The 27,721-nt window shown below is 47.4% G+C and overlaps 1 protein-coding gene across 1 annotated transcript; it reads left to right on the top strand.

Annotated features, from left to right (window-relative positions):
• The first annotated feature begins 306 nt into the window (after positions 1-306).
• On the top strand, positions 307-27,721 carry LOC121463436 (orphan sodium- and chloride-dependent neurotransmitter transporter NTT5-like). Its single transcript, XM_041675700.1, has 13 exons — positions 307-400; positions 8,592-8,655; positions 15,628-16,121; positions 16,467-16,624; positions 16,727-16,853; positions 17,015-17,190; positions 17,360-17,470; positions 17,592-17,833; positions 23,149-23,332; positions 23,531-23,732; positions 23,854-24,013; positions 27,154-27,316; positions 27,488-27,721. The coding sequence occupies exons 1-13, from the start codon at positions 307-309 to the stop codon at positions 27,719-27,721; spliced, it is 2,409 nt and encodes an 802-aa protein (XP_041531634.1).

Here is a 27,721-nt window from a genome sequence, read left to right as displayed (position 1 = left end):
GGAAGAGGTAAATAGGCCAGTGAGCCCTCCAGTCCATCTCAGGCTCCTGACGTGAGACTCAAGTGCAGATAGGGGCTAGCGATATGCATATCTAAGCCGTCCAAGATGTGCTGACCGCCATTGACCCATGGCTGTCCGGGCCTCAACCATCAGGTGTCTGACAAGTCACCCTCTGGTTGGCACCTTTCCCCAGCATGAGATTCCTAAGGGGACATTCCCATTCCTTTGGGCCCATTATTCCACTACTCTGATGGTCAGACTGGAAGATACAGTTCCCTTCCCACGTGGGATCTGGGGTGGACCGCAATGATCAGACGGGGCGGCGAGTTCCCTTCTCCACCGGTGTCCCATCTGATCGCTTTCAGTTCTCAGCAGCTATCCTTAGAGCCCTATCGGCCAGGTGCGGTGAATGTTGATTCTGCTACTCAAAGTAGCAAGTATAGTAAATATTTGAGTGTCAGAGAGCAAATATCAGCGGTTTGAGATTCACACGGAATAAATGAGAGGAGGGTCAAGACTTGCAGCGCACCATTTCTGTCACATGGGGTATTAGGCCGAGAGGGAAAGGGACTGCCTGTCTGCAGAGGAGGCGCGAGGGCAGCAATGGCGTATATGCACCAAACGGCCGGAAGGCCGGAAAGGCCTCGTGGGCTCATGAGGTGGGAGCGGCCTCATGCGAGGACTGGGGAGGTAGCTAGGCTTCCAGCCCAGGCCGCTGAGTCCCTTTCACCTCATCAGCCCCTGGAGAGCTTACCAGGGATCCCGAGCCTGGGCGAGGGGAGCCAGCCAGGTCGGTGTGAGGGGCAGCCATTCTGCAGTCCCCGGCTCTCCACAGGGTGCAGGGAGGGAGTCCTGGGGTCAAGGGTCACCGCGCCTCTTCTCCCTCCGAACGCAGAAAACTGCCTGCCTCTTCGAGGTGAGCCGGCAAGTCAGCCTCTTCAGGGCTCGCCCACAGCCGCCACTGCCCTTCAGGGCTGGTCTTTCGGGTGAAGCCCGGCTTCATTTCCAGCCTGTTGGGCACAGCCATTTCCAGTTTTGGAGGAGCCAGGACACCAGCTTGCTTTTCTTTCCGAGGCCATAGTTCCGGGAAAGGAGGTAACATGAATGGAAGGGGTGTTTCTGAGGAGGCTTAAGGGCCAGCACGACATGGCAGGAGGTCAGAGGGTATCAGAAGTGGTCAGCTGGCCAGAGCTCAACCCTGGAGCTGAGGCTGTGGCTAGCTCGATGGGAGACTGCTTGCCTAGCACTTACAAGGTCCGAGTACTAAACAGAGAAATGGTTAAATAAAGTAAACGAAGAATCAAATCCAACGCTCAGTTCTGTCACCGAGAGCTCCAGCTGACTGAATTTTTCAGAGAACTTGTTTTCAGTTCTGCTGGGTGTAGCAGGGGTTCTTGGCCACCAGCCCCCAAATCAGGACATGGCAACTTATTATCAACTGTGAACGGTTGGCCTTAGCTTAGGCTTCTTTCTAGTTTTTTTTTTTTAACTTAAGTTAGCCCATTTCTATTAATCTATGTGGCTCATTTACCTCATCTGCATACCTCCATCCTGCGTCCCTGCTTCCTCCACGTTTGGCAGGCTGGCTCCTAGCTGACTGACTGACTCTGCTTTTCTCTTTCCCAGCCAGCCCCACCTATCCCCTGCTCTTCCTAGCTATTGGCCAGTGAGCTTTTTATTAGACCAATCAGGTGCCTTAGGCAGGCAAGGAGAGATAACAACACATCCTTACTTAGTTAAAAAATTCAGCATGGTGGCTGGAGAGATGGCTCGGTGGTTAAGAGCACTGACTGCTCTTCCAAAGGTCCTGAGTTCAATTCCCAGCAACCACATGGTGGCTCACAACCATCTGTAATGAGATCTGGTGCCCTCTTCTGGCCTTCAGGCATACACGCAGAAAGAATATTGTATACATAATAAATAAATAAATAAATAAGTTTAAAAAATTCAGCATAAACAAAAGCAACACACCTTTATGTAGTCAAACGAATATTCTATTCTGTAGCAGCCGGTTTTGAATGTCTTCAAGAAAGGCAAATCTACCCCTTATTACACGACTCACCTGTTATTAAATTATTTTTAAATTATTAAATTATTATTATCTGATGCACTAGAGTCAGGGCCACTGCTAACATCATAGATTTTGAGAACCTAACTTTTCTTTTTTAATTGGAGGTGTGTCTCATTTTTGGTATGAGCAAAATATCTAGTAGTAATGAAGATTTGTTTGCCATAGGTAAGCCTCCTGCTTCCACAACATACTTAACTTTAAAAGATTTTTGCATGTATTGACTGAGGATTGTGTGGACGTGAGTCTGTGGGATGTGTCCTGGCACATGTGTGAGGTCAGAGGTCACCGTGTGGGAGTCGGTTCTCTTCTTTCTTCACGTGGGTACAGGAATTGAGCCGAGATCACCATGCTTGGCCTCAAGAGCCTTTACCCACTGAATTATTTTGTTAGCCCCAAATCGATTAGTTTTTGAGATAGGGTCTCAAGTAGCCCAGATGGCCTAGGAGTTGCTGTGTATTTAAGGATAACAAAGGTCTTTATTCAAGTTCTCCCATCTCCATCCCCCAAGTACTGTGATTACAGGCACAGGCCATCACGCCTGCTCTTGAGCAATGGTGAGGCTAGAACCCAGGGCGTTGTGTACACTGAGCAAGCACTCTACCAAATAAGCTACATTTCCCAGGATTCAACTTGGTTAACTTCTATATGCGTTAAGAAACTCTTTTTCTCTGTTCATCCCACTCTCATCCTCAAAGAAAAAGTGGAAACAAGGAAACACCTTTAATCCCAGCACTCGGGATGCAGAGGCAGGCAGATCTCAGAGTTCAGTGCCAGCATGGTTTACATAGGAAGTTCCAGGACAGCTACCCAGAGAAACCCCGCCTCAAAGAAGATTCCACCCCCAAAAAAGAAGTAATGATAGAAAATGATTTAAGTTTATTCTTCTCTCATAAAATACAACCCGACTGAAGCTTCCCCTCCGTCCAGTTCTCCCAGTTCCCCCACTTTCCCAAGATCCACTCTGCTCCTCCATCTCCCCCCAAAAAAGAGCAGGCCTCCCAGGGACATCAACAGAAAACAGCAAAACGATGAAATAAGACCAGGCATGAACCCTCTTGTCAAGGCTGGATGAAGGAACCCAGTACAGGAAGACGGTCCCAGGAGCAAGCAAAAAGAGTCAGAGACACCCCGACTCCCATTTCCAGGGGTCTCACACAAACGCCAACCCAATGACCCTAACATCTATGCAGAGGAACTGGCGAGAGTCCATGCAGTTCAGTGACTGCCCCTTCCGTCTCTGTGAGCCCCCATGAGCCCTGCTTAGCTGATTCTGCAGGCCAGGTCTCCCAGTGTCCTCAAACCCTCTGGTTCCCACATTTCCTCCTCCCCTTCTCCTGAGCTGCAAGGGGAGGGACCTGATGGAGATGTCCAAGCTGGGTTTGCTTTGTGCCTAATGAATGGCTGTGGGTCTCTGTGCCCGCTACTGTGAGCTGCTGGAAGAAGCCTCTCTGATGCCAGCGGGGCTTGGCACTGATCTGCCAGTGTAGCAGAACATCATCAGGAATCGTTTCATTGAGTCTTTTTTTTTTTAGCCAGTTGTGTTTGACTCTATCCAGCTTCCTGGATCATCAGTATAGGTTGGCCACTCCCACAAGTTCTGCACCACCATTGCCCCAGCTCATCTTGCAGGCAGGGCAAATTGTAGGTCAAAGGCTTTGAGGCTGGAAGTGTCTCAGTTCCACCATTGAAAGCCTTGCCAGGTTACAGAAGATGAATGGTTCAGGCTCCATATCTTCCATTACCAGGATTCTGCCATGTGGATTGTTATCTCTCCTCAGGACTGTCCATCTGATTTCCTCCTCATCTGGTTGATGAATCTCTCACCTCAGATTCTTTCCCTATCTCTGTCTGGGAGTCCTGCCTAGCTATTGGTCATCTAGCTTTTTATTTTTTAATTTTGGTAAAGATGTATTTATTTAGTATGCATACAGTGTTTTGTCTGCATGTGTGCCTGCACACCAGCAGAGGGCGCCAGATCTCACTACTGATGGTTGTGAGCCACCATGTGGGTGCTGGGAATTGAACTCAGGGCGTCTGGAAGAACAGTGCTCTTAACCTCTAAGCCATCTCTCCAGCCCTGGTCATCCAGCTCTTTATTAAACCAATCAGAAGGTGTCTTAGGCAGGTGAGATAAAACAGAGACACATCTTTACACAGTATACAAAAAGATTATCCCAACATCGGATTTTTTGTTTCTTTCCCATATGAAGTTGAGTATTGTCCTTTCAAGGTCTGTAAAGAATTGTGCTGAAGCTGAGCAGTGGTGGCACACACCTTTAATCCCAGCACTTGGGAGGCAGAGGAGATGGATCTCTGTGAGTTCAAGGTCAACCTGGTCTACAGAGCTAGTTCCAGGACAGTCAGAGCTACACAGAGAAACCCTGTCTTGAAAAAACAAAAAACAAATAAACAAACAAAAAAGACTTGTGTTGGAATTTGATGACTCTGGAAATTGCTTTTGGTAGGGTGGCCATGTTTACCATGTTAATTCTACTGATTCATGAACATGGGCGATCTGCCCATCTTCTGATATTGCATTCAATTTCTTCATTCAAATCCTTCAAGTTTTTGTCATACAAGTCTTCTGTTTGCTCGGTTAGAGTTTTCCTAAGGTATTTTGTAATATTTGAGTTCTGTTGTGAAGGGTGTTGTTTCTTCGGTTTCTTTCTCAGCCTATTTGTATATCGGAGGGCTACTGATAGTTTTGAGTTAATCTTGTATAAAGTCACTTCACTGATGGTGTTTATCAACTGTAGGGGTTCCCTGGTAGAATTTTTAGGGCTGATTATGTATATTGTCTTATCATTTGTAAATAGTGATATTTCGACTTCTTCCTTCCCAATATGTGTCCTCTTGATCCTTCAGTTCTCTTATTGCTCCTCCCAGAACTTCAAGCACTACACTGAATATGTATGGGAGAGTGGACAGCCTTGTCTTGTTCCTGAGTTTAGTGGAATTGCTTTGAGTTTCTCTCCATTCAATTTGATGTTGCTATAGGCTTGCTATATATTGCCTTTATTATGTTTAGGTATGTCCCTTGTATCCCTGATCGCTCCAAGACTTTTTTTTTTTATTTTTTTTGGTTTTTCGAGACAGGGTTTCTCTGTGATTTTGGAGCCTGTCCTGGAACTAGCTCTGTAGACCAGGCTGGTCTCGAACTCACAGAGATCCGCCTGCCTCTGCCTCCCAAGTGCTGGGATTAAAGGCGTGTGCCACCACCGCCTGGCTGATCTTAAGAAAATAAAAGTGTTAACAAGGGGCTGGAGAAATGACTCAGCAGCTAATAACACTTGCTGCTCTTCCAAGACTTTTATCATGAAGAGTGTTTGATTTTGTCAAAAGCTTTTTTTGGCATCTAGTGAGATGACCTTGTAATAGTTTGTTTATATGGTGGATTACATTGGCTGATTTTTATATGCTGAACTATTCCTAAATCTCTGGGGTGAAGCCTACGTGGTTATGGTGTATGATCTTTCTCATGTGTTCTTGAATTTGGTTTTTGAGTACTTACTGAATATTTTTTCATCCATGTTCATAAAGGAAATTGAACTGTAATTCTCTTTACTTGTTGACTCTTTTGTGGTTTGGGTGTCAGTGTGACTGTGGCCTCATAAGATGAATTTGGCAGTGTTCTTTCTGTTTCCGTTTCGTGGAATAATTTGAGGAGTATTGGTGTTAGCTTTTCTAGGAAAGTCTCCGAATTCTACATTAAAACCACTTGGCCCTGGGCTTTTTTGCTTGGGACACTTCTAATGGCTGCTTCTATTTTCTTAGGGTTTGTGGATCTATTTAAATTGTTTATCTGATCTTAACTTTGATAAGTGGTATCTATTGAGAAAATTATCCATTTCTTTTAGATTTTCCAAATTGGTGGCGCACAGATTTTTAAAGTATGGCCTAATGATTTTTTGGATTTGGATTTCCTAGGTGTCTGTTGTTGTGTCCTTATTTTCATTTCTGATTTTGTTAATTGTTGTTGTTGGTAGTGGTGATTGTGTGTGTGTGTGTGTGTGTGTGTGTGTGAGAGAGAGAGAGAGAGAGAGAGAGAGAGAGAGAGAGAGAGAGAGAGAATATGTAAGTATGTGTGTGCACGCTCATGTTTGCAGGCCAGAGGTTGATATGAGGTGCCGGCTGTCACACTTCACCTTATTTTTTGAGACAGATGGAGTTTATGGGTTCAGCTAGACTAGCTGCCCAACAGACATCTCACTGCTTCCCCACAGGACCCCTGTCTCCCCTCTCAGTACTAGGATAGCTTTCTATCATACCATTCCTTCTAGTTTTATTTGTTGTTTTCTTTCACCTGGATTCTGGGGATGTGAACTCAGGTCCTCAAGCTTGTACTGAGGGCTTCTCCTCAGCCCTCAGTGTTGTTGTTGCTGCTCCAAATTATGAGATTAATTTATATTGGCAACAGCTATATTTCCTCTATTTTTTTCAAGACAGGCTTTCTTTCTCTGCGTAGCGCTGGCTGTCCTAGAATTAGCTATGTAGGCAATGGTGGCCTCAAACTCGAGAGAACTGCCTGCCTCTGCCTCCGAGTGCTGGGATTCAAGGCTTGTGCCACCACCGCCCAGATACTTCCTCTATTTTTTTCTGATTTGCTCTGCATTGCCCTTTTCTTTTTCTTTTTTATTATACCTTTTTAATTGATATTTATTGAGCTCTATATTTTTTTCTCTGCTCCTCTCCCCTCCTCCTTCAATCCTCCCCAAGGTCCCCATGCTCCCAATTTACTCAGGAGATCTTGTCTTTTTCTACTTTCTACTTCCCATGTAGATTAGATCTATGTAAATCTCTCTTAGTGTCCTCATTGTTGTCTAAGTTCTCTAGGATTGTGATTTGTAAGCTGGCTTTCTTTGCTTTGTTTTAAAATCACCTTTGAGTGAGTACATGTGATAATTGTCTTTCTGTGCCTGGGTTACCTCACTCAAAATAATGTTTTCTAGCTCCGTCCATTTTCCTGCAAAATTCAAGCTGTTGTTCTTTTTTTTGCTGTGTAGTACTCCATTGTGTAAATGTACCACATTTTTCTTATCTATTCTTTGATCGAGGGGCATTTAGGTTGTTTCCAGGTTCTGGCTATGACAAACAAAGCTGCTATGAACATAGTTGAGCACATGTCCTTGTGGCACGATTGAGCATCCTTTGGGTATATATCCAAAAGTGGTATTCCTGGATCTTGAGGAAGGTTGTTTCCAAATTTTCTGAGAAATCGCCACACTGACATCCAGCTTGCATTCCTACCAGCAATGCAGAAGTGTTCCCTTTCCCCACAACCTCTCCAGCATAAGTTGTCATTAGTGTTTTTGATCTTGGTCATTCTTTTTTTTTTTTTTTTGAGGTTGAATGTTTATTCAGGGGGTTATGGAGGAGGAAGGGTGAAGGGGGGGACAGAGAGAGAGGGAGAGAGAGAAGGGGGGAAACAGAGAAGTGGGGAGGGAGGCAGAAGCGAAGCTGCCTCTCCGTGAGGAAGATGGAAAAGAGAGAGATCTTGGTCATTCTTACAGGTGTAAGATGGAATCTCAGAGTTGTTTTGATTTGCATTTCTCTGATGACTAAGGATGTTGAACATTTCCTTAATTGTCTTTCAACCATTTTAGATTTCTCTGTTGAGAGTTCTCTGTTTAGGTCTGTACTCCTTTTTTTTTTTTTAAATTGGATTATGTGATTTTGGTGTCCAATTTCTTGAGTTCATTGTATATTTTGGAGATCAGTCCTCTGTCTGATGTGGGGTTAGTGAAGATCTTTTCCCATTCTGCAGGCTGTAGGCTGTAGTTTTTGCTTTACAGAAGCTTCTCAGTTTCAGGAGGTCTCATTTATTGTTTCTCTCAGTGTCTGTGCTGCTGGGGTTATATTTAGGAAGTAGTCTCCTGTGCCAATGCGTTCAAGTGTATTTCCCACTTTCTCTTCTATAAGGTTCAGTGTGGCTGGCTTTATGTTGAGGTCTTTGATCCATTTGGACTTGAGTTTTGTGCATGGTGATAGATATGGGTCTATTTTCATTCTACATGTTGATATCCAGTTATGCCAGCACAACTTGTTAAATATTCTTTCTTTTTTCCAATTGATATTTTTTTGCTTCTTTATCAAAGATCAGGTGTTTGAAGATGTGTGGATTGATATCCGGGTCTTCCATTGGTCCTCCTGTCTGTTCTTATGCCGATACCAGGCTGATTTTAGTACTGTAGCTCTGTAGGAAAGTTTGAAGAAGGGATTGTGATGCCTCCAGAAGTTCTTTTATTGCCCAGGATTGTTTTGGCTATCCTGGGTTTTTTGTTTTTCCATATGAAGTTGAGTACCGTTTTTTCGAGGTCTTTGAAGAATTTTGCTGGGTATTGCATTGAATCTGTACTTCCTCTATTCCAATCTTATAATTTATTAAAAGAATAAAGTATTCTTCTAATTTTCTCACTATGGATTGACATCTGTGTTGGACAGCCTAGGCTGGCGTTGCTCTCAGGTCTGTCTGCCTCTCCCTGCCAAGGACTGAGACTAAAGGTGTGTGCCACCACAACAGGCTTCATGTTTGTGGTTTTCTGCTTTATGGCAATCAAGTACAACGAGAACATCCTCATGAGAAGGTGAATGTTGCATTTGGCTAAGAGCCTTCTTATTCCTGGCATCCTGACTGTCTTCCTCACGAGAACCACACTCTTGGGAAATGTGTGTGGTTGCTTTGCATTTCGGCCTGCACCTCTGTAACATGATAATACTATCTACCTCGCTGGGTATAAAGCATTTAGAATGGTGTGTGGCATCAAAGGAGGACCACCATAGGTTCGTTATCACTGTTCCTGCGGCTGTAGTCTCAGTTGGCTGCACTAATGAAGGCTTAAGGGACACACTATTGGACGCTTAGAAAAGGAATCCCACACTAGCTCAGAACTAAGAAATAGACAGTCATTTATTAAGGGGTAAAACTTACAAATCAGATGAGTTCGAGACCAGCCTGGTCTACAGAGCGAGTTCCAGGACAGGCTCCAAAGCCACAGAGAAACCCTGTCTCGAAAAACCAAAAAAAAAAAAACTTACAAATCAGGATTCTCTGCTTGAACGATGGATGAAGATGAGATCCCAAACAAACCGAACCAGCAAAAGGGGGCCCAGGCGGAGGAGAGAAGGGCCCGCTGCGCTCGCATCCGGGTAAATAGTCTATGAGGCCACGCCCCAGTAGGCGGGTAGTTACTAGCTGTAAACCTTACCGCAGCACCAGAAATGGTTAGGTGATAGTGTCTCTGCGTGTTTAATATTACCAAATAGTTTTTCAAAATGATCCTCACAATCTGTACTCTCGCACTGACGGAGAAGGGTCTCTCCGGCTGCTCTACACTGTGTGAACGCATAGAGTTGTTATTGTTTTAGCCCGGGCGGTGAGCAGCAGCATTTCCCTGTGATTAGATTGGACTTCCTACTGAGCTTTAACAACATCGAGCACATGTTAAAACATTCTTTGTAAATTTATTTTTTTATGTCTATGAGTGTGAATGACATGTGCATGCAGGAACCGTCAGAGGCCAGAAGTGACCATCGGGTTCCCTGGCACTGAAGATACAGCTTTGTGAGCTGCCTGACGTGGGTGATGGGAGCGGAACTCCAGTCTTGTGCAAGAGCAGCAAACACTCTTACCACGAAGCCATCTCTCCAATCTTCTCTTGATGCTCTATTGTTACTGTTATGAATTCCATTTTACTTTTTCTCTTTTTGAAGCAGGGTCTCACTATGTAGCTCCGGCTGTTGAGGAACTTTCTCTGTATCCCAGGCTGATCTTGCACTCATAGGATCTGCCTGCTCCTACCACCCCAGTGCTGGGATTAAAGGTATGGGCCACCACAGTTGGCCGCTTTCCATTTTTTTAATATTTTAAAATCATTTATTTTATTTTATTACTTAAAAAAATACCAATCCAAATTCCCACTCCCTCCTTCCTCCCACTCTCCTCCCACTTCCTCAACATGCCCTCTCATCCCAACCCCTCCTATTCTAAGAGAGGGCAAGGCACCCTGCCCTGTGGAAAGTCCAAGGCCCTCCCTACTACATCTAGGTTGAGCAAGGTATACATCCAAAGAGAATAGGATCCTGATAAGTCAGTACATGCAGTAGAGACAAATCCCAGTGCCACTGTCAGTGGCCCCTCAATCTGCCCCAACTGTCAACCACCTTCAGAAGGACTAGTTTGATCCCATGCTCGTTCACTCCCAGTCCAGTTGGAGTTGGTGAGCTCCCATTAGCTCAGACAAGCTGTCTCAGCGGATGACCCCCTCATGGTCCTGACTTCCTTGCTCATACTCTCAGTCCTTCCACTCTTCAACTGGAGCTTGGGAGCTCAGTCCAGTGCTCTGATGCTGGTCTCTGCCTCTGTTCCCATCTGTTGTTGGACAAAGGTTCTATGGTGATATTTAAGATACTCATCAGTCTGACTACAGGGCAAGCCCAGCTCAGACACTCTCTCCTCTATTGCTTAGGGTCTTAGCTGGAATCATCCTGTGGATTCCTGGCCATTTTTCTAGAGCCAGGTTTCTTGCTAACCCCATAATGGCTCCCTCAATCAAGATAACTCTTTCCTTGCTCTCATCTCTGTCCTTCCTCCATCTCGACCATCCCATTTCCTCAAGTTCTCCTTAACCCTCCCCTTTTCCCTTCCTTCTATCTCCTGCCCCCATGCTCCCAAATTTTGTCTGATGATCTTGTCTGCTTCCAATTTCCAGGTGGATCTATATATGTTTTTCTTTAGATTCACCTTAATACTTAGTTTCTCTAGGATCAGGAACTATCGGCTCCACGTCCTTTGTTTATGGCCAGTATTCACTTATGAGTGAGTACATACCATATTCGTTTTGTTGTGTCTGGGTTACCTCACTCAGGATAGTGTTTTCTAATTCCATCCATTTGCATGCAAAATTCAAGATGTCATTGTTTTTTTCCCACTGAGTAATGTGTAGATGTGCCACACTTTCTTTATCCATTCTTCCATTGAGGGGCACCTGGGTTGTTTCCAGGTTCTGGCTATTACAAATAATGCTGCTATGAACATAGTTGAACAAATGCTTTTGTAGTATGATTGAGCATCTTTTGGTATATTCCCAAAAGAGCTGTAATGTTGGATCTTGAGGTAGGTTGACTCCCAATTTTCTGGGAAACCGCCACACTGATTTTAAAGTGATTACACAAGTTTGCATTCCCACCAGCAATGGATGAATGCTCCTCTTACTCCACATCCTCTCCAGCATAAGCTATCACTGGTATTTTTTATCTTAGCCACTCTGACTAAGATAGTATCTCAGAGTTTTTTTGATTTGCATTTCCTTGATAGCTAAGGAAGTTGAACATTTCCTTAAGTATCTTTTGGCCATTTGAAATTCTTCTGTTGAGAGTTCTCTGTTTAGTTCAGTACACCTTTTTTTTTTAAAAAAATTAAGGTATTTAAAATTTTTATGTCTAATTTCTTGAGTTCTTTATATATTTTGGAGATAAGTCCTTTGTATGATGTGGGGTTGGTGAAGATTTTTTTCCCATTCAGTAGGCTGCCTTTTGGTCTTGTTGACCGTGTCCTTTGCTTTACAGAAGCTTCTCAGTTTCAGGAGGTCCCATTTATTTATTGTTGCTATTATTGTCTGTGCTACTGGGGTTATATTTAGGAAGTGGTCTCCTGTGCCCATGCATTGAAGGCTGCTTTCCACTTTCTCCTCTACCAGATTCAGTGTGGTCAGATTTATATTGAGGTCTTTAATCCATTTGAACTTGAGTTTTGTGCATGGTGATAGATATGGATCTATTTTCATTCTTCTACAGGTTGACATCCAGTTGTGCCAGCACCATTTGTTGAAGATGCTTTCTTTCTTCCATTGTATACTTTTAGCTTCTTTGTCAAAATCAGGTGATTATAGGTGTGTGGATTAATATCCAGGTCTTCAATTCGATTCCGTTGGTCAACATCTCTGTTTTTATGGCAATACCAAGCTGTTTTCATTACTGTAGCTCTGTAATAGAGTTTGATGTCAGGGATGGTAAGTCTGGCAGTTCCTTTATTGTGCAGGATTGTTTTGGCTATCCTCTTGTTTTTTTGTTTGTTTGTTTGTTTTTTCATATGAAGTTGATTATTGTTTTTTCAAGGTCTGTGAATAATTGTGTAGTGATTTTGATGGGAATTGCATTGACTCTATAGATTGCTTTTGGTCGAATTGCCATTTTTACTATGTTGTTCCTACCTAAGAGCATAGGAGAGCTTTCCATTGGTGTCTTCTTCAATTTCTTTCTTCAAAGACTTAGTTTCTTGTCAAATAGGTCTTTCACTTCCTTGGTTAGTGTTACTTCAAGATATTTTATGTTATTTGTGGCTATTGTGAAAGGTGATGTTTCTGATTTCCCTCTCAGCTTCTTTATCCTTTGTGTATAGGAGGGATACTGATATTTTTGAGTTGATCTTGTATCCTGCCACATCACTGAAGATATTTATCAGCTGTAGGAGTTCTCTGGTAGAGTTTTTGGGGTCTATCGTAAATGTACACTATCACATCATTTTCAAATAATGAAAGTTTGACTTCTTCCTTTCCAATTTGAACCCCTTGATCCCCTTATGTAGTGTTTCCAGGGTTTGTAGGCTTTCTGGGAGTAGTATTGTTGAATTCTAACTTTACTCCATGGTGATCCGATAAGACACAGTGGGTACTCCAATTTTTTTGTATCTGTGAAGGTTTGCTTTGTTACTGAGTATGTATGCAATCAATTTTAGAGAAGGTTCCATGAGGGGCTGACTTCGAGGCCAGCCTGGTCTACAGAACAAGTTCCAGGACAGTCAGAAAACACAGAGAAACCCTGTCTCAAAAAACAACAACAAAAAAATTAAATTACATTTATTTATTTATTTTGTGTGTATATATGTGCACATGCCACAGCAAAATATGGAGGTCAGAGGACAAGTTGAAGGTGTCTGTTGTCTCCTTCCACTGTGCGTCCTGGGGATTGAACTCAGGCTAGCAGGACCATGGGTCCTGATTTGATATTTTAAACAAGAATTAACCAGTTATTTATTTTTTATTTTTTAAACATTTATTTATTTATTATGTATACAGTATTCTGTCTGTGTGTATGCCTGCGGGCCAGAGGAGGGCACTAGACCCCATTACAGATGGTTGTGAGCCACCATGTGGTTGCTGGGAATTGAACTCAGGACCTTAGGAAGAGCAGACAATGCTCTTAACCTCTGAGCCATCTCTCCAGCCCTTAACCAGTTATTTTTTTTATAAAGTATTCCTACATTTGGGGTTACCTGATTTTCCTCATGACTACATACATTCTGGCTATTCATTTTTGTTCTTGGTGTATCATGTCAGGAGGACACGACATTCCGTTTTTGACCATCTTGTATTAGCAACCATTGATGATTTTGTGTGTATATGTGTTTATGTGTGTATGTATTTGTTCATGTGTGTGTGTGTGTGTGTGTGTGTGTGTGTGTAGAGTTGTGTGTAGTCCAGAGGACCACCTCGTGTGTTTCCTCAGGACTTGTCCACCTCGTTTCACAAGACAGCGTTTTACCAGTTGGGGCAGGCTGGATTCGATCTCCATCTGCCTAATGCTGGGATGGAAACATGCTACCATGCCCGGCCTTTATGTGGGTCCCGGGGATTGAACTCAGATCCTCCTTCTGAGTAGCAAGCGCCTTAAAGCTGAGCCACCGCCAGTAACCTGACGCCTCTTGCTCGAGTCAGCGATTGTTCTTTCACAGACTTCTGTTTCCCTTCCCAGCACATTTCTGGTCCTCTGTCCTGTGGAGCATTTGAAGAACCAACAAAGGTCAGAGTGGCGGGATCACAAGGATCAAAGAGGACAGTGGCCCCAGACATGAGGTGCAGAACCATCCTCTGGCTTGGGAGTTGGGGGAGGAGCAGGAGGCAGAGAGGAAGGCAGTGAAGAAATGAGGGGTGGGGAGGTGGGAGCAGCTGCCCTCTGAGACAGAGGCAGGTCAGGCTCCTCTGAGACTGTAGGAGCTGAGCTGGAGCGCGGACAGCTGGGGAAGGCTTGCAGAGGTAAAGCAGGCATTTCTAAGCCTTTCTTTAGATGGCAGAGGCAGGGGCATCACCAGCTCCAGGCCAGTCTGGGCTGCGTAGGAAGCCCCTTTCTTACAAACCAGCAAACCAAAGCCCACTGTGAAGAGCCCCCCCCTTCCTCCTTCTCTCCCTTTTCCCCTCCTCCCTCCTTACCTGTCCTTCTCTATTGCCCAGGGCTGGCCTCAAAGTCAGTCAGTCCTCCTGCCTCAGCCTCTTGAAGACTGAGGTTTCTAGTGGAAGCCACTGTGAGCTTTGGAGGGTGTCTACCTCTATATCCAGAAATCCTTAGTGTGGTTCCCACCTTTCTGCCTCTTAACTGTAGCTCCCCCAACCCCTGTCCTTTGTGTTAAAACATTTGAAGAAGTCAAAAAATCATATAAGAAATGTGTGTGTGGTGGGTGGGTATGGTGCATATGTGTACACGAGCATGTTTATGTGTGAGTGTGCTAAGGCATTTGTGGGAGGTGCTTGTGTGTATGGCACATGTTGGTATGGTATGGATGTGGGATATAGTACATGCGTGCATGTGTTTGTGATGTGTGTGAGGGTGATGATGCCTGTGTGCGTGTGTCACATGTGGTAACTGTGTGTGTCATGTGTGGTGCCCGTGTGTGTCACGTGTGGTGCCCGTGTGTGTCACGTGTGGTGCCCGTGTGTGTCACGTGTGGTGCCCATGTGTGTCACATGTGGTGCGTGTGTGTCACGTGTGGTGCCCGTGTGTGTCATCTGTGGTGCGTGCGTGTGTCACGTGTGGTGCCTGTGTGTGTCACATGTGGTGCCTTGTGTGTCACGTGTGGTGCCCGTGTGTGTCACGTGTGGTGCCTGTGTGTGTCACATGTGGTGCGTGTGTGTCACGTGTGGTGCCCGTGTGTGTCACGTGTGGTGCCCATGTGTGTCACATGTGGTGCGTGTGTGTCACGTGTGGTGCCCATGTGTGTCGTCTGTGGTGCGTGCGTGTGTCACGTGTGGTGCCTGTGTGTGTCACATGTGGTGCCTTGTGTGTCACGTGTGGTGCCCGTGTGTGTCACGTGTGGTGCCCGTGTGTGTCACATGTGGTGCGTGTGTGTCACGTGTGGTGCCCGTGTGTGTCATCTGTGGTGCATGTGTGTGTCACGTGTGGTGCCTATGTGTCACGTGTGGTGCCTGTGTGTGTCACGTGTGGTGCCCGTGTGTGTCATGTGTGGCGCGTGTGTGTGTCACGTGTGGTGTGTGTGTCACGTGTGGTGCCTGTGTGTGTCACGTGTGGTGAGTGTGTGTCACGTGTGGTGCCTGTGTGCAGAATATGAGAATGTGATACGTGTTTGTCTAAGGCACACAATGTGTTTGTATGCTATATGTAGGGCCTGTTTGGGTGATATGTGTTTGCATGGCATGTATGTGGTGTTTGTGATGTATGTGTTTTGAATGTCAGTAAGTGGAGAGCGTAGAAATGAAATTCTCCTTTGAGAGAGTTTGGAACTCACTGAGCCCTGGTTTCTTCTAAGATCTGTGGCTTCTGATTTTCAGGTCCACGGAGAAAGGGGAAGGGGCCCCTCCCCTCGCCAAAGCAAAAGCTTCTCTAGAGGAAGCGCCTCCAGAGTCTTCCTCAATAAAGGCTTCAGAGTCGTTGGTGGAACAAAACTTATCCACAGTCTCAAGTCTTTCCGAGCTGGAGTCGAACGCTGAGGAATGGGGAGGTGGGATCCTAACTTGGTGTGTATCAGCCTGGGAAACACAGGCCGCAGTCTCAGAAACCCGGGTGGCAAAGGCTCGGGCATGGGAGACCCATGCTTTGGAGGCTCAGGTAAGAGGTGGCCCACAACCTAAGCCCAGTGCCACAAAAGAAGCGACTGTGACAACCTCAGAGGAGACAAGATATATGAGCAGGGAGGAGAGTGACGTCTTCCTTCCCCGCCAGCTCTGGTCCAGCAAGCTTAAGTTCATCCTGGCCATGGTGAGCTACCTGCTGATGCCGATTCAGCTCTGGCGCTTTGTCTCACAGTGGCTTCACAAAGGAGGCTGTAAGTCTGGGAACCCAAGAGGCACAGAGAAGTGAGGCTGCCCTGGCTCCCAGTGATAACATCTGTGAGGGGTCTGGATGCCGGAGAGCAATAGAAACCATGTTTCTGAGACCCAGGGTCAGGAGAAGCAGAAGTGCGGGGTTTTAAGCATAGGCCAGCGGGATAACCAGGAGGATGCTGAGGGGAACTAGGCGTCTGAGACCTCTAGGAATAAGGAGCGTGACCAGTATGGACTGTGGAGCCAGCAAGCCTCAAGCCCGTGGCCCGAGGGAGGCTGCTGTTGGTGAGGAAGGACAGGCTCTGTGGGCCCGAGGCTCTCAGAGTCTTTCTGCCTTCTCTCCACAGGCAGCTTTCTTATAATGTACACCATAATGTTGTTCTGGATTGGAATTCCTCTGCTCTTCCTGGAGATGGCCGTTGGCCAGAGGGTACAGCGTGCCAGCATTGACCTGTGGAAGACCCTGGGTCCCTGGTTTGGTGGACTGGGATACAGCGCTTTCTTGGTGAGGAGCCCCAAGCTTCCCAAGCCTGCCCCTACAGCTGCTCCTCACCCTTCACTCCCTGCCCCTGCTCTTCCTCCCAGACATATCTCCCCTGCTTTCCAGGTGTGCTTCATCATCAACACCTACAAGAATCTGTTTAATTCCTGGATCCTCTTCTACATGAGCCACATATTCTACTTCACTGTTCCATGGCAGCACTGTCCCTTTCAAAGGAACTCCAGTAGCTTTGGTGAGGAAGGAGAGGTGGAGAAACGAAGAGACTTGGGAAGAGGAGAAAATAGAAAGGAGGGGCATGAATCGGAGGACAACACAAAGAGCAGGGGGCTGCAGGGGGTGAAGAGGGAGGCTTTGTCATGTCTAGCAGGCCTGTCCAAAGCCATGTCCTCCCAGATCCCGAATGTGAGCAGGCAACATCCTACACGTACTTTTGGTACCGGCAGACCCTGAAAGCCTCAGACAGAATAGAGGACGGAGGGCCTGTAGCTTTCAACCTGGGCATATGCCTCTTTCTGGCTTGGTGTCTCGTTTGTGTTTTCATAATGAATGGGATCAAGTCCTTGGAGAAGGTGAGTCGCACTGGGCCTTTGGCATTCTCAAGGGCTATGAGCTTGTTTCTCCCGCCTGGTCAGTTACCCCTGCAAGCTCCTTGCCTGGATGAAGACTCTTCTGAGCCCTACCCCAGCCCTGAGCTATGCACAAGGACGAGTCCCTATTGACATGCTGCACTATGCGCAGGTTCTGAATGTCCTGGTGCTGCTTCCCTATCTCATCATCTTCTGCTTCTTCTTCCGGACTCTGCACATGGAGGGCACAGTGTATGGGCTGAAACACCTGCTGGTTCTCGAGGTGAGGCCCTTCTGCAGAGCAGCGCAGCTGCCTACCGCTGTCTCCTGTACCTCCTCCCTTCGAGAGACGATGTCCCTTCCCAAATCTTGACGTCCCTGTTGTACCCGCCTCTCCTTTTCAGGTGGCAAGCATTTACGACCCAATCGTGTGGTCCCAAGCAGGGGTCCAGGTCATATTAGACATGGGCCTAGGCTTTGGGCCCATCGTCTACTTGTCCTCATACATGCCTGACTTCAACAACTGTCTGGGGGACGCCTTCCTTATGGTCCTGATCAAGATGCTCACCTTGCTGTTCATCATGCCTTTCATCCTCTCGATCCTGGGCTTCTGGGCCACCATAACCACACATCGCTGCTGTGAGAAGTAAGGCCAGTTTCCTGATTAAGTCTAACCTAGGTGGCTTCATAACCCATCCTCACATCTCAACTTCAGGGAGGTTAAAAGCTCTGCTTCCTCTTAGCTGAGAACATTAGAGAGTGCCAGAGGTTGCCAACGGCCACCTCAGAGCTGACGTGCTAGCAGACGCTAAGAATGGCCGGTGTGCAAAGGTCACTCACACAGAGAACAGCATCTGTGTTCACCTCTCAGAGCCATCCACGGACATCTGCTTCCTCCGCAGGCCCTGAGCTGTGGGTTCCAGACTTAGTGTTCTCTGCCCATCTGGTAAAGCTAAACTCCAAAAGGTTAGGGAACAGGATTCTCTCCTGGCTGACACAGTCCTGCAGCTCTTCCTCTTGTCTTGGTCCTATTGACACATTCCAATCCCATGAGTTCATGGGGTACATTGCGATACATGTGTACATTGCATATTGACCACACTGTCACCTCAGACCTTAGTTTTTCTTTGTGGTGACAACAAAGATCCCTGAGGACGTTTTGTGTTTTGAGACAGGGTCTCCCTATCTAGCCCAGGCTAGCCTTGAACTCCTGATCCTCCTTCCTCCTACTTCTCGAAGCTTGGCTTGCAGCTGTGTGTCACCATGCCCAGCACTTGTCGTTATTTTTATCCCTTTAAAGAGTCTATTATTTGTTTATTCATTGTGTGTGCGTGTTTTGCCTGCATAGACTATGTACACCATGGGTAGACCTGCTGCCTACAGAGGTCAGGAGAGGGGTGTCAGATCTGAAACAAGTTACCAACGGCTGTGAGTCAGAGTATGGATGCTGAGAGCCGAATCTGGGTCCTCTGCAAGAACAACAAGTGCTCTTTGATGGCTGACGTTCTCTCTGGCCCCCATGTCATTTTGATTACATAGCACACTCTGATTAGCTGTAAACACCCTACTGTGTGAGAGACCTGGAGCCCGATCCTGCTGTTCTGCTGTCAACATAGCTTGGTGCCACCCATGAAGTGCCCTTTGCCATCACAGGAGCTTGGATTGGTTCGTCAGTGCCTTTCTTGCTTTTATTGCTTTTTCCAGCCTTGAGAGGAGGAGTGAAGAATGGAATACTAAGCCATAAACTTCTGGTGCCTGGTAATACGAGCTGAGAGGAGATAGGGCTTTTCCTTGAGCCTGAGAGAATCAGAAAGGCCTTCCAGAGAAGGCAAACCTGAGTTGCATTTCTCCCTAGTAACCCCAATCTCCACAAACGGCTGTCATTTTCTTCTGGAAGCTGGAGTTGTGTGACTTCTCCCGAGTATGTACACAGATATTTGTTCACCCTAGACAGGGAACTGAGCCAAGAGGGTTTCACCCAGGTCTGGCTGGAGGCGATGGCACACTGGGTCACCCGTGGGAGCATGGTGAGGGCTTACCTACAGGAAAGCAAGCGGCTTCAAGGCAACACTGTGACTGGAGAGCCACGTGTGGGTGACACCTTACATCCCTGCAGCTCCCTGGACTTCCTGTTGGCAGTTCTGGGAAGAGTCGTCTCCCCAGCAATTGTGGCTGTGTGCATAACCTTGGGGAGGGGTCTCATGTGTCTTGGACCTCTCGGGACTTCCAGTGTCCCCCAAGTTCGGTTAGCTTCCTGAGTCCTGTGATCCTCCCTTGGTGTGTTTCTGTTCAGGTTCACAGAAATTAGCCCCATGGCACCTATGCACTCCTGGCCTTACGCAGAGTTCTGCATGGCAGATGCAGCTGTTCCTCGAAGACCTCAGAGCTAACCTGCAGCCGCTCCATCCCTCATGTAATGTGCCCTTGCGCTTACCCATTCCCACCGTGTCTCCCTGTAGACAGAAATCACCCCAGGACGGCACAGCCCAAACACATTGCCGCTGGGAGGAGATTTCTTCCTGTACTGCACAGAAGTTTGGTTTTGCTTCGGGCCAGCATCCCTTTGCAGCCCACACTGCCTTGGAGCGCACAAGCTTTCTTTCTCTTTGAGCCTGCTGTCTGCTAGGCTTACAGGTGTTTGCCATCGCCTCACTGTCGGGAACGGTCTGTACTTGTTTAGTACAGAATGTGTCTAGTCACACGGACACACCAGGGAGTCCTAAAATGTGGACTTCGAGGGCTGGAGAGATGGCTCAGTGGTTAAGAGCACTGGCTGCTCTTACAGAGGTCCTGAGTTCAATTCCCAGCAACCACATGGTGGCTCACAACCATCTGTACTGAGATCTGGCGCCCTCCTCTGGCGTGCGGGCACACATGGAGGCAGAATGTTGTATACTTAATAAATAAATAAATAAAATTAAAAAAAAATGTGGACTTCGAGGATGCAGAGCTTACACATGCACAAGGCAGATGAAGCCTTAGAAGCTGGACAGGGTCTGCTCCGTGTCTGAGGGCCACAGTGGTTTAATCAGAATTACCCTTCCAGCAGGGAAACGGGAGAAGTCAGCTCTCTGTTTGCACAGCACTTTATTCAACTTGGCTGGACCACTTAATTTTGCAAGTCTGATATGCATACATATAATAATATATTTGTGTTATTTGTTTAGCTGTGTGGCTAGTATTGGAGTATGAACTTGATGTGGGGGATGGACTGTCATGGCCCACATGTGGAGGTCAGAAGACTCTTTGTGAGGACAGTGCTGCCCTTCACCTTCACGTTGGTTCCAGGGACTGTCACCAGGCCTGTACCCACCTCTCCTTTACCCACTGAAGCTTCTTGATGACCGCTGTGTTGTGTTTTGTTAGGCTGGGTTTTTCGTTTATTTGTTTGTTTGTTTTTTAAAGACAGGATTTTTCTGTGTAGCCCTGGCTGTCTTGGAACTCTGTAGACCAGGCTGACCTCGAACTCACAGAGATCTGCCTGCCTCTGCCTTTGCCTCCCAAGTGCTGGAATTAAAGGCGTGCACCGCCACCACCTGGCTGATCTTCTTATAAGGACAGAAATATTTTTTTTTTTTTTGGTTTTTCGAGACAGGGTTTCTCTGTGGCTTTGGAGCCTGTCCTGGAACTAGCTCTGTAGACCAGGCTGGTCTCGAACTCACAGAGATCTGCCTGCCTCTGCCTCCCGAGTGCTGGGATTAAAGGCGTGTGCCACCACCGCCCGGCTCAAGGATAGAACTATTATCAAGGGGCTGGAGAGATGACTCAGCAGCTAATAACAGTTCCATAGGACACGGGTTCGAATCCCAGCACCATGTTGGGAGGCTCCCAGCTGCCTGTAACTCCAGCTCCTGGGCATCTGATGCCTCTTCTGCCTTCTCCATCTACATATGCACTGAATAAATGAATATGAAAAATAAACAGTGGTACACCAAAATATCCCCTTCCCCACATCCCCCATGCACCCCCTCCCCGCGCGTACCCTGTGCCTTTTGTTTTTTTGATATTTTGAGGCAGGGTCTCTCTTTCTGGCTGTCCTAGAGCTCACTATGTACACATGACATGAGAAAGGCCCCACCATCAATGTCACAGTGAGCCAGACACTTGCTGCCAGTCCTCCCAGGGGCAGGGAAAGCGCAGAAGGGTGTTTAGCAAATGAACAAAAGAAGGGGCCAATTGAAGTTTCCACTAGGTTGTATCCATAAGGCAGCCTTAGCTGTAACTTAAAGCACAAGTTTTGACTCTGATTATCCACAGGACCAAGTTCCAAGAAGTCTCTTTCCAAAGCCCCAGTCCAGAGGACCTCACCTCAACCCTAGGCTGTTAAAATCTTTTTTTTCCTCCTCCCCCCCCCCCCCCGGCTGTTAAAATCTTAAAGACTAAGCCAGGCCTAGAGCTGTAGGTCCTACCAGGTCCTGCAGAGTCAGAGTCAGGAGAATCACAGCTTCAAGGCCAGCCTGGTCTACACAGTAAATTCCAGGACAGGCAGGGCTACATGGGGAGATCCTGTCTCAGAAAAGCCAGTAAATAAATATTTGAAAGGGAGGGCTAGAGAGGTAGCTCAGTGATTAAGAGCACTGGCTGCTCTTGCGGAGAACCCACATTCAGTTCCCACGACACACACCGTGGCTCTCAGCTACCTGTGCTCCAGTTCTGGAGACTCTGCCACCCTCTGCTGGCAAAACACTCATGCACATAAAATACAATAAAGGCATCTTAAAAACTAAAACTATATATATATATATGTATATATATATATGTATATATATACATATATATATATATATAGTGAAAAGGGCCTGGGTACATCTCACTGTAGACCACAAATGGCTGTCATTTTCTTCTATCACCACCACAGCCCTGGCTGACTCCAAGCACGCTAGGCTGGGTGACCAGAGACAGAAGTAGGAGATTCTCAGTGAGTTCAAGGCAAACCAGGTCTACATAGCAAGCTAGGCCAATCAAGACCACAGAGAGGTGAATGAATTTCACTTTCATTTTCCTGTCTCAAAAAAGAGAAAAAGATTCATTTTTATTGTTTTTTAAATTATGTGTCAGGACTATAGTTCATGTAAGTGCAGTGCCCACAAGATTCAAAGGGCATCAGATCCCCTAGAGCTGGAGTTACAGGCAGCTGTGAGCTGCCAGACATGGGTGCTGGCGCAGAAACAGTACATGTTCTTAATTGCCGAGTCATTTTTCTGGCCCCCGAGGGCAAGGGCATTAAAAACAAGAGCAATAAATAAACAAAATAGACAACAAAATTAGTAAACAAAGGAAAACAACCAAAAGCTGATTTTAAAATAAACCATAGGTAACCGGGAGGTGCTAGATACCATTAGTCCTAGCCCTGGGGAGGCTAGCCTGGTCTACAGAGTGAGCTCCAGGACAGCCAGAGCTACAGAGAAACCCTGTCTCGAAAAACCAAAATAAAATAAAATAAAATAATTACAAAAGATTAAAAATATTTTTCAGCTCAAATGATTTGCAATGAGACTATTAGTCTAAGTATGTAGCTCTCTTGTCTCCAGAAGAGCATCCTGTTTTAGTTTCTAGGACACGATCATACTTTCACGAAGCTTGCTCCCTGCTCTTGGCAAGGGCTCTGGTCAGAGTCAAGGTAACAACAGTTCTTTGACTTAGTACAACTTGGGACTGTCACACGCTTCAGGCTTCAGTCGAAGGAAGCTTCCCTGTTCTCAGAAGTGTAGGGCTTAGAAGGTTTTTCCCTACTCGTCTCAGAAAAGCTGGTGAAGACTAGGCCCACGAATCCCTATGAAGTCCGGGCTCCCCAAGGGCATACATTCTTCATGGCCCCCGAAAGTGGGCATCCTCCAGACTTCACGGCAGGCTGTCCTTAACCGTTAGTAATATTGGACTCGAGATCTCTCTCATCTGTAAGATGAGCAAGGGAAGGACAGTATGCCAAGGGCCTGACGGTTCTAATTCACCCACCCTCAGGAACACAGAGAAACTTATGATGCTGGTAGCCCAGGGGATCCTACCTCCTGAGGTGCGGCCCCCTACCCTGACGAAAAACCCCACCTCCACCTACAATTCCTGGCTCGACCGCCTCCCGCCACCCTTGAGGAGCACCGTCCTCAGCAAGGTGCCCGAATGCAACATCCAGGAGCATTTTCTGAAGGTCAGTGGAGATGCTGGAGAGCCCGCTCTGCCCCACAGAGTGCAGCTCTCACTAGTCCCGGAGAGAAATGTGGGTAATGTAGGAAATGCAGGGCAATCGCAGTAGACAGAACCCGTTCCCCGGACTGCAGGGGCGGGGTCCTGCTGCGTGAGCCTTGAGAGGAGGTGGAGAAGGCACTTTACTTCTCTGTCCTAGCAGATTGAGGAGAGCCCCCGCTTCATGTTCCTGACCTTCACGGAGGTCATCTCTCTGCTCCCTGGGTCGTTCTTCTGGACTGTGCTCTTTTTTCTGCTGCTGCTGAGTATGAGTTTGTGTGCCATGGTGACGTTCATGCTGGGCATCATCACCCCGCTCCAGGACACCTTCCCCTTCTTCAGGAGACAGCCAAGGATTCTTACAGGTACTTCCACCTTTGACCCTGCTCTCCCGCAGCCCTAACACCAGCCCTGGCTTAGGATCTCCCCTTAGTCCCATCTTCTCCCAGACCTCTGATCCTGACACAGGCCTAATGCTTCCTCCAGTGGGTGTTTCCGTGGTGATGTTCCTGTGTGGCCTCTTCTTCATCCAATCTTCAGGCATCTACTACTATTGGCTGCTGAGTGAATACTGGATCGTCCTGCCCATCATCAGCATCGTCTTGTGTGAAAACCTTGCTGTAGCCTGGGCCTACAGGGCCAAGAGGTGAAGGGGGCCCGTGCCAGGCCCCCAGGAGCATGGATCTTTTGGGAGGGTTGACAGCTTTCCTGTTGTGTCTAATGTCACGCCAGAGTGTCACAAGGACCCTTAATGTCAAGGCCTCTGAGGAACGTTTGTTTACCAGAGTTTTGTGTGTTTCATGTGCTTCAGTGGCCTGTTAGTGACAGGGACCCTGCATAAAGCCAGGTTAGCACTCTGTTCAGGACCTTACTTTCTAGTGGTATAGACACACGGCAGCAACACTGACAGACACGGAGCCTATGAATGGCAAGCGAGGCTGGGAGGAGGCTCAGCAGGTCAAGTCCTTGGTGTGCGAGCATCCGAGTCTGCGTTCTCTTCCTAGAACCCACATAAGTGGTCATGGCGGCACCCATTCTAGCCCCGTGAGGCAAAAGCAGAGGGCACCAGGGCCTTGACAGCCAGACAGTAGAGCTTCAGGCTCAGTGAGCAGGGCAGCAGCGGGAGCTGCTGGTGTCCCGCTCTAGCTTCCCTCTTCCCGTCCATGCGCACAGAACAAAAGACAAGAAACCAAAGGCCATTGGTCCAGAGACAGTGTGTGTGGTTCGGACGGGTAGTAAAGAAGGCCTTGATGGTAGGGTAATGTGTCTGAAGACTCCTAAGTAAAATAAGGGAGGAGCCATGATTAATGTGTATGTGGTGTGCATGTATATGTATGTGTGTGAGTGTTCCTGCGTGTGTGTACACCAGAGGAAATATCCTGCTTGAAGCTTTGAAGGAACAAGGGATCCAGGCAAGCTGGAATAGAATCAGAAGATTGGGGGCAGAAAATGGGACCCTGTAAACCATGATATGACCTAGCTTTGTGTGCAGTGTGTATCACAAAACACTAAATGGTTTCAGTAGGGAGCACCATCATCAGCTTAAAAACAAATTAGAGTCAAGGTCTCTCTATATGCTCCTGGCTGTCCTAGAACTTGCTATAGACCACGTTGACCTCACAGAGGGGTCTGTCTGCCACCACTTCCCAAGCTCTAGGACTAACAGTATGCACCACCATACATATATTTTATAAAGGCACTTCTGGTGGCCCTGGAGGCCCAAGCAGAGCCAAGGAGGGGAACTGGGAGCTGTGAAAGATTACAAGTAAGAGCCAGTAGTGATTCGGGCTAGCGTGATGTGGTGAGAGAAGCCAGGCATGGTGGAATTAAGGAGGCAGAGGCAGGGGGATCTCTGTGAGTTTGAGGCAGCCTGACCTACAGAGTGAGTTCCAGGACAGCTAGGGCTATGCAGAGAAACCCTACCTCAAAAAACCAAAACCAAACCAAAGAAAGAAAGAAAGATGTGGTAGGAGAGGGGCCCGAGCCAGGAGCTCAGGACTGGAGGGGAACAGGGCAGCAGGGTCAGCCTCCAACCCAGGGTTCTCTCCTGTGCTGTCCAGATCTGAAGTGTTTGAATATTCCGTGTCCGTCTTGTGGGGCTATTTTGAGGCTCTTTGGAGCAGGCCTGTAGAAGTGACACCCAGCCCCGCTCTAGTCTGCTCTGGTCTCCATATTTCAGCCACCATGGATGGAGCCAGCTCTGTGGTCATTTCTTCTCCTTCAAGACGGGTCCTTAGGGTCAAGGCCATGTAAATCTTTCTTCCTCTAAGTCTCTGTGTGTCAGGTCTTTTGTGAGAGCAGCTCAAAGCTTGGCAGGGCGGGCAGGACGGCGCAGGCTTTAATTTCAGCATTCCGGAGGCAGAGAGAGGTGGATCTCGGTGACTCCACAGCCAGTGTGACCCACACAGAGACCCTCTCTCCAGGAAGAAGTAATTAACAAGACACACAAGTGGTGTAGCCCCAAGGCAGAAGGTGCTGGAAGTGGCGTTTGCAAATGGTCCTTAGAGTCTGTTCCCCCTCACTAACTCACTTTAAAATTATTTTATGTGCATGAATGTTTTGCCTGTATGTGTGTATGTATGTGTATATGTGTACCACATGTGTGCCTGGTGCTCATGCAGGCAAGAAGAGGGTATCAGATGCCCTGGAACTGGAGTTATAGACAATTGCGAGCTGCCATGTGGCTGCTGGGAATCAAACCTGGATTCTTCACAAAAGCAATGAGTGCTCTTAATTGAACCATCTCTCCAGCCCCATATGGTTCCACATTTGTCTTCTGTGGGTGAGTGTATGTTTATGGGCACACGTGTGACTAACACAGTGCATTTGTGGGGTTTAGTTTTTTCTCCGACCATGTGGATCCCAGGGGCAGCAGGTGCCTTTACCTACTGAACCATCTTCATGGCTACCACCAAACACTTATTGAGACTCAAGTGTGGGTGTGTAGGTGTCTGTGTGCCTGCCCATGCGCGTGTGAGCACGTGTCAGGTGTGTAGGTGTCTGTGTGCCTGCCCATGCGCATGTGAACACATGTCAGGTGTTTTTCTCAGTCGCTCTCCACTTACTTTTTGAGACAGGGTCTCTTCTTGAACCTGGAACTCACTGACTTGGCTAAACGGGCTTCCTAGCAAGCCTCTGAGACTCTCTTATCTCCACCTGTGCACACCTGTGTGCCTGACTTTTCTGTGTATATTGGTGCCAGTTTCCCCATGCCAGGACATCTCTGTCCAGAAACCATTGTGGTGCTGGGATGAACTCATCATATTGAGGTCTCTCAAAGCCCAGGTCTGTAGGAGATGTGCAGACAGCCCTGTGGGTGTGCCGGGTGCAGAGCTGTTAGTAAGGGGAGACACTGAGGGTGAGGATGGAAATTTAGGCAGGAGTGGTGGGGAAGGTGCTCTGAAGCAGAGCCTGGACAGACAGAGGCAGAAAAGAGAAGAGGACCTCGGAGCCTGGCCTCCCAGACCAAAGGGCTGCTGGTTCAAATCCAGAGCGTTATGACGAAAAGAAAACAGGCTGGGTCATCAAGGTTTAGCGGTGCCTCAATTCTCTTTGCTTGGCTTAGGTTGGGTACCTAGCACCTAGAAAGGTCTTTGCCACATCACAGATGTCATCTCAGGATGAATGAGAGGGGTATGGGCCCTGTGGGAGGTGCTGGGCAGCAGAGGGATAGAAGACCGACTAGAAGAGGAGACCTGAAATAACGCAGGCCAGAGCTGCCAGAAAATAACAGGATTGTGAGGTGGGGAAGCTGGACTGGCGCCCATATTCCTTGTCCCTCCACAGGTTCCTTGCAGACATGATGGCGCTACTAAGCCGCCCCATCTGCCCTATCTGTGGCTGGATATGGTGCTATGTGTCCCCAGTGGTGCTGCTAGGCCTGTTAATAGCTGTCTTCATTCAGATGGGTACAAGGCCCCTCACCTACACAGCCTGGAACTCCAGCTCTGTGAGTGTACCCTCTCTCAGATCTTCCGGTTCCTTCTGGTCCTTCCAGTCCCCTGTGGGCTGAGGACCTGGCCATTGGCTCACTAGCCTTCACCTTTCCCCTCTCCCTCCCACACCTCTTCTTCCTCTCCTAGGAATTTTGTGTTAATACCCTTTCATGGTCTCTCCATAGTCAAAAGAGACAGTTCAACAATACCCAATGTGGGCCTTGATTCTGACAGTCGGGCTGTATGTCATCGTCCTCATTCCCATTCCTGCCTACATTGCATACTGCCTCACCCTGGGGATTCCCTTCAGGCCTACAGCATCCCCTAAGCTCTCCAGTGGAAGTGGCCAGCCACTGACGAAGAAAAAGGCCTCAGAGGATATTCCACAGGGCTACAAAACAAAGTCCTCATCAGCCTGA

The sequence above is a fragment of the Microtus oregoni genome, unplaced genomic scaffold (genome assembly GCF_018167655.1).
Source record: "Microtus oregoni isolate MIOR12 unplaced genomic scaffold, Mior012 000000F_ref0000247, whole genome shotgun sequence".
Lineage (NCBI taxonomy): Eukaryota > Metazoa > Chordata > Mammalia > Rodentia > Cricetidae > Microtus > Microtus oregoni.
This window is presented reverse-complemented; position numbering and strand designations above follow the sequence as displayed.

Bases quoted from the DNA above. Each gene is read 5' to 3' on its own strand.
- LOC121463436 (XM_041675700.1), top strand. From the start codon at position 307: ATGATCAGACGGGGCGGCGAGTTCCCTTCTCCACCGGTGTCCCATCTG. The intron at 17,191-17,359 runs GTGAGTCGCACT...CACTATGCGCAG, and splicing joins GGATCAAGTCCTTGGAGAAG to GTTCTGAATGTCCTGGTGCT. The intron at 17,834-23,148 runs GTAAGGCCAGTT...ACCCACCCTCAG, and splicing joins ACACATCGCTGCTGTGAGAA to GAACACAGAGAAACTTATGA.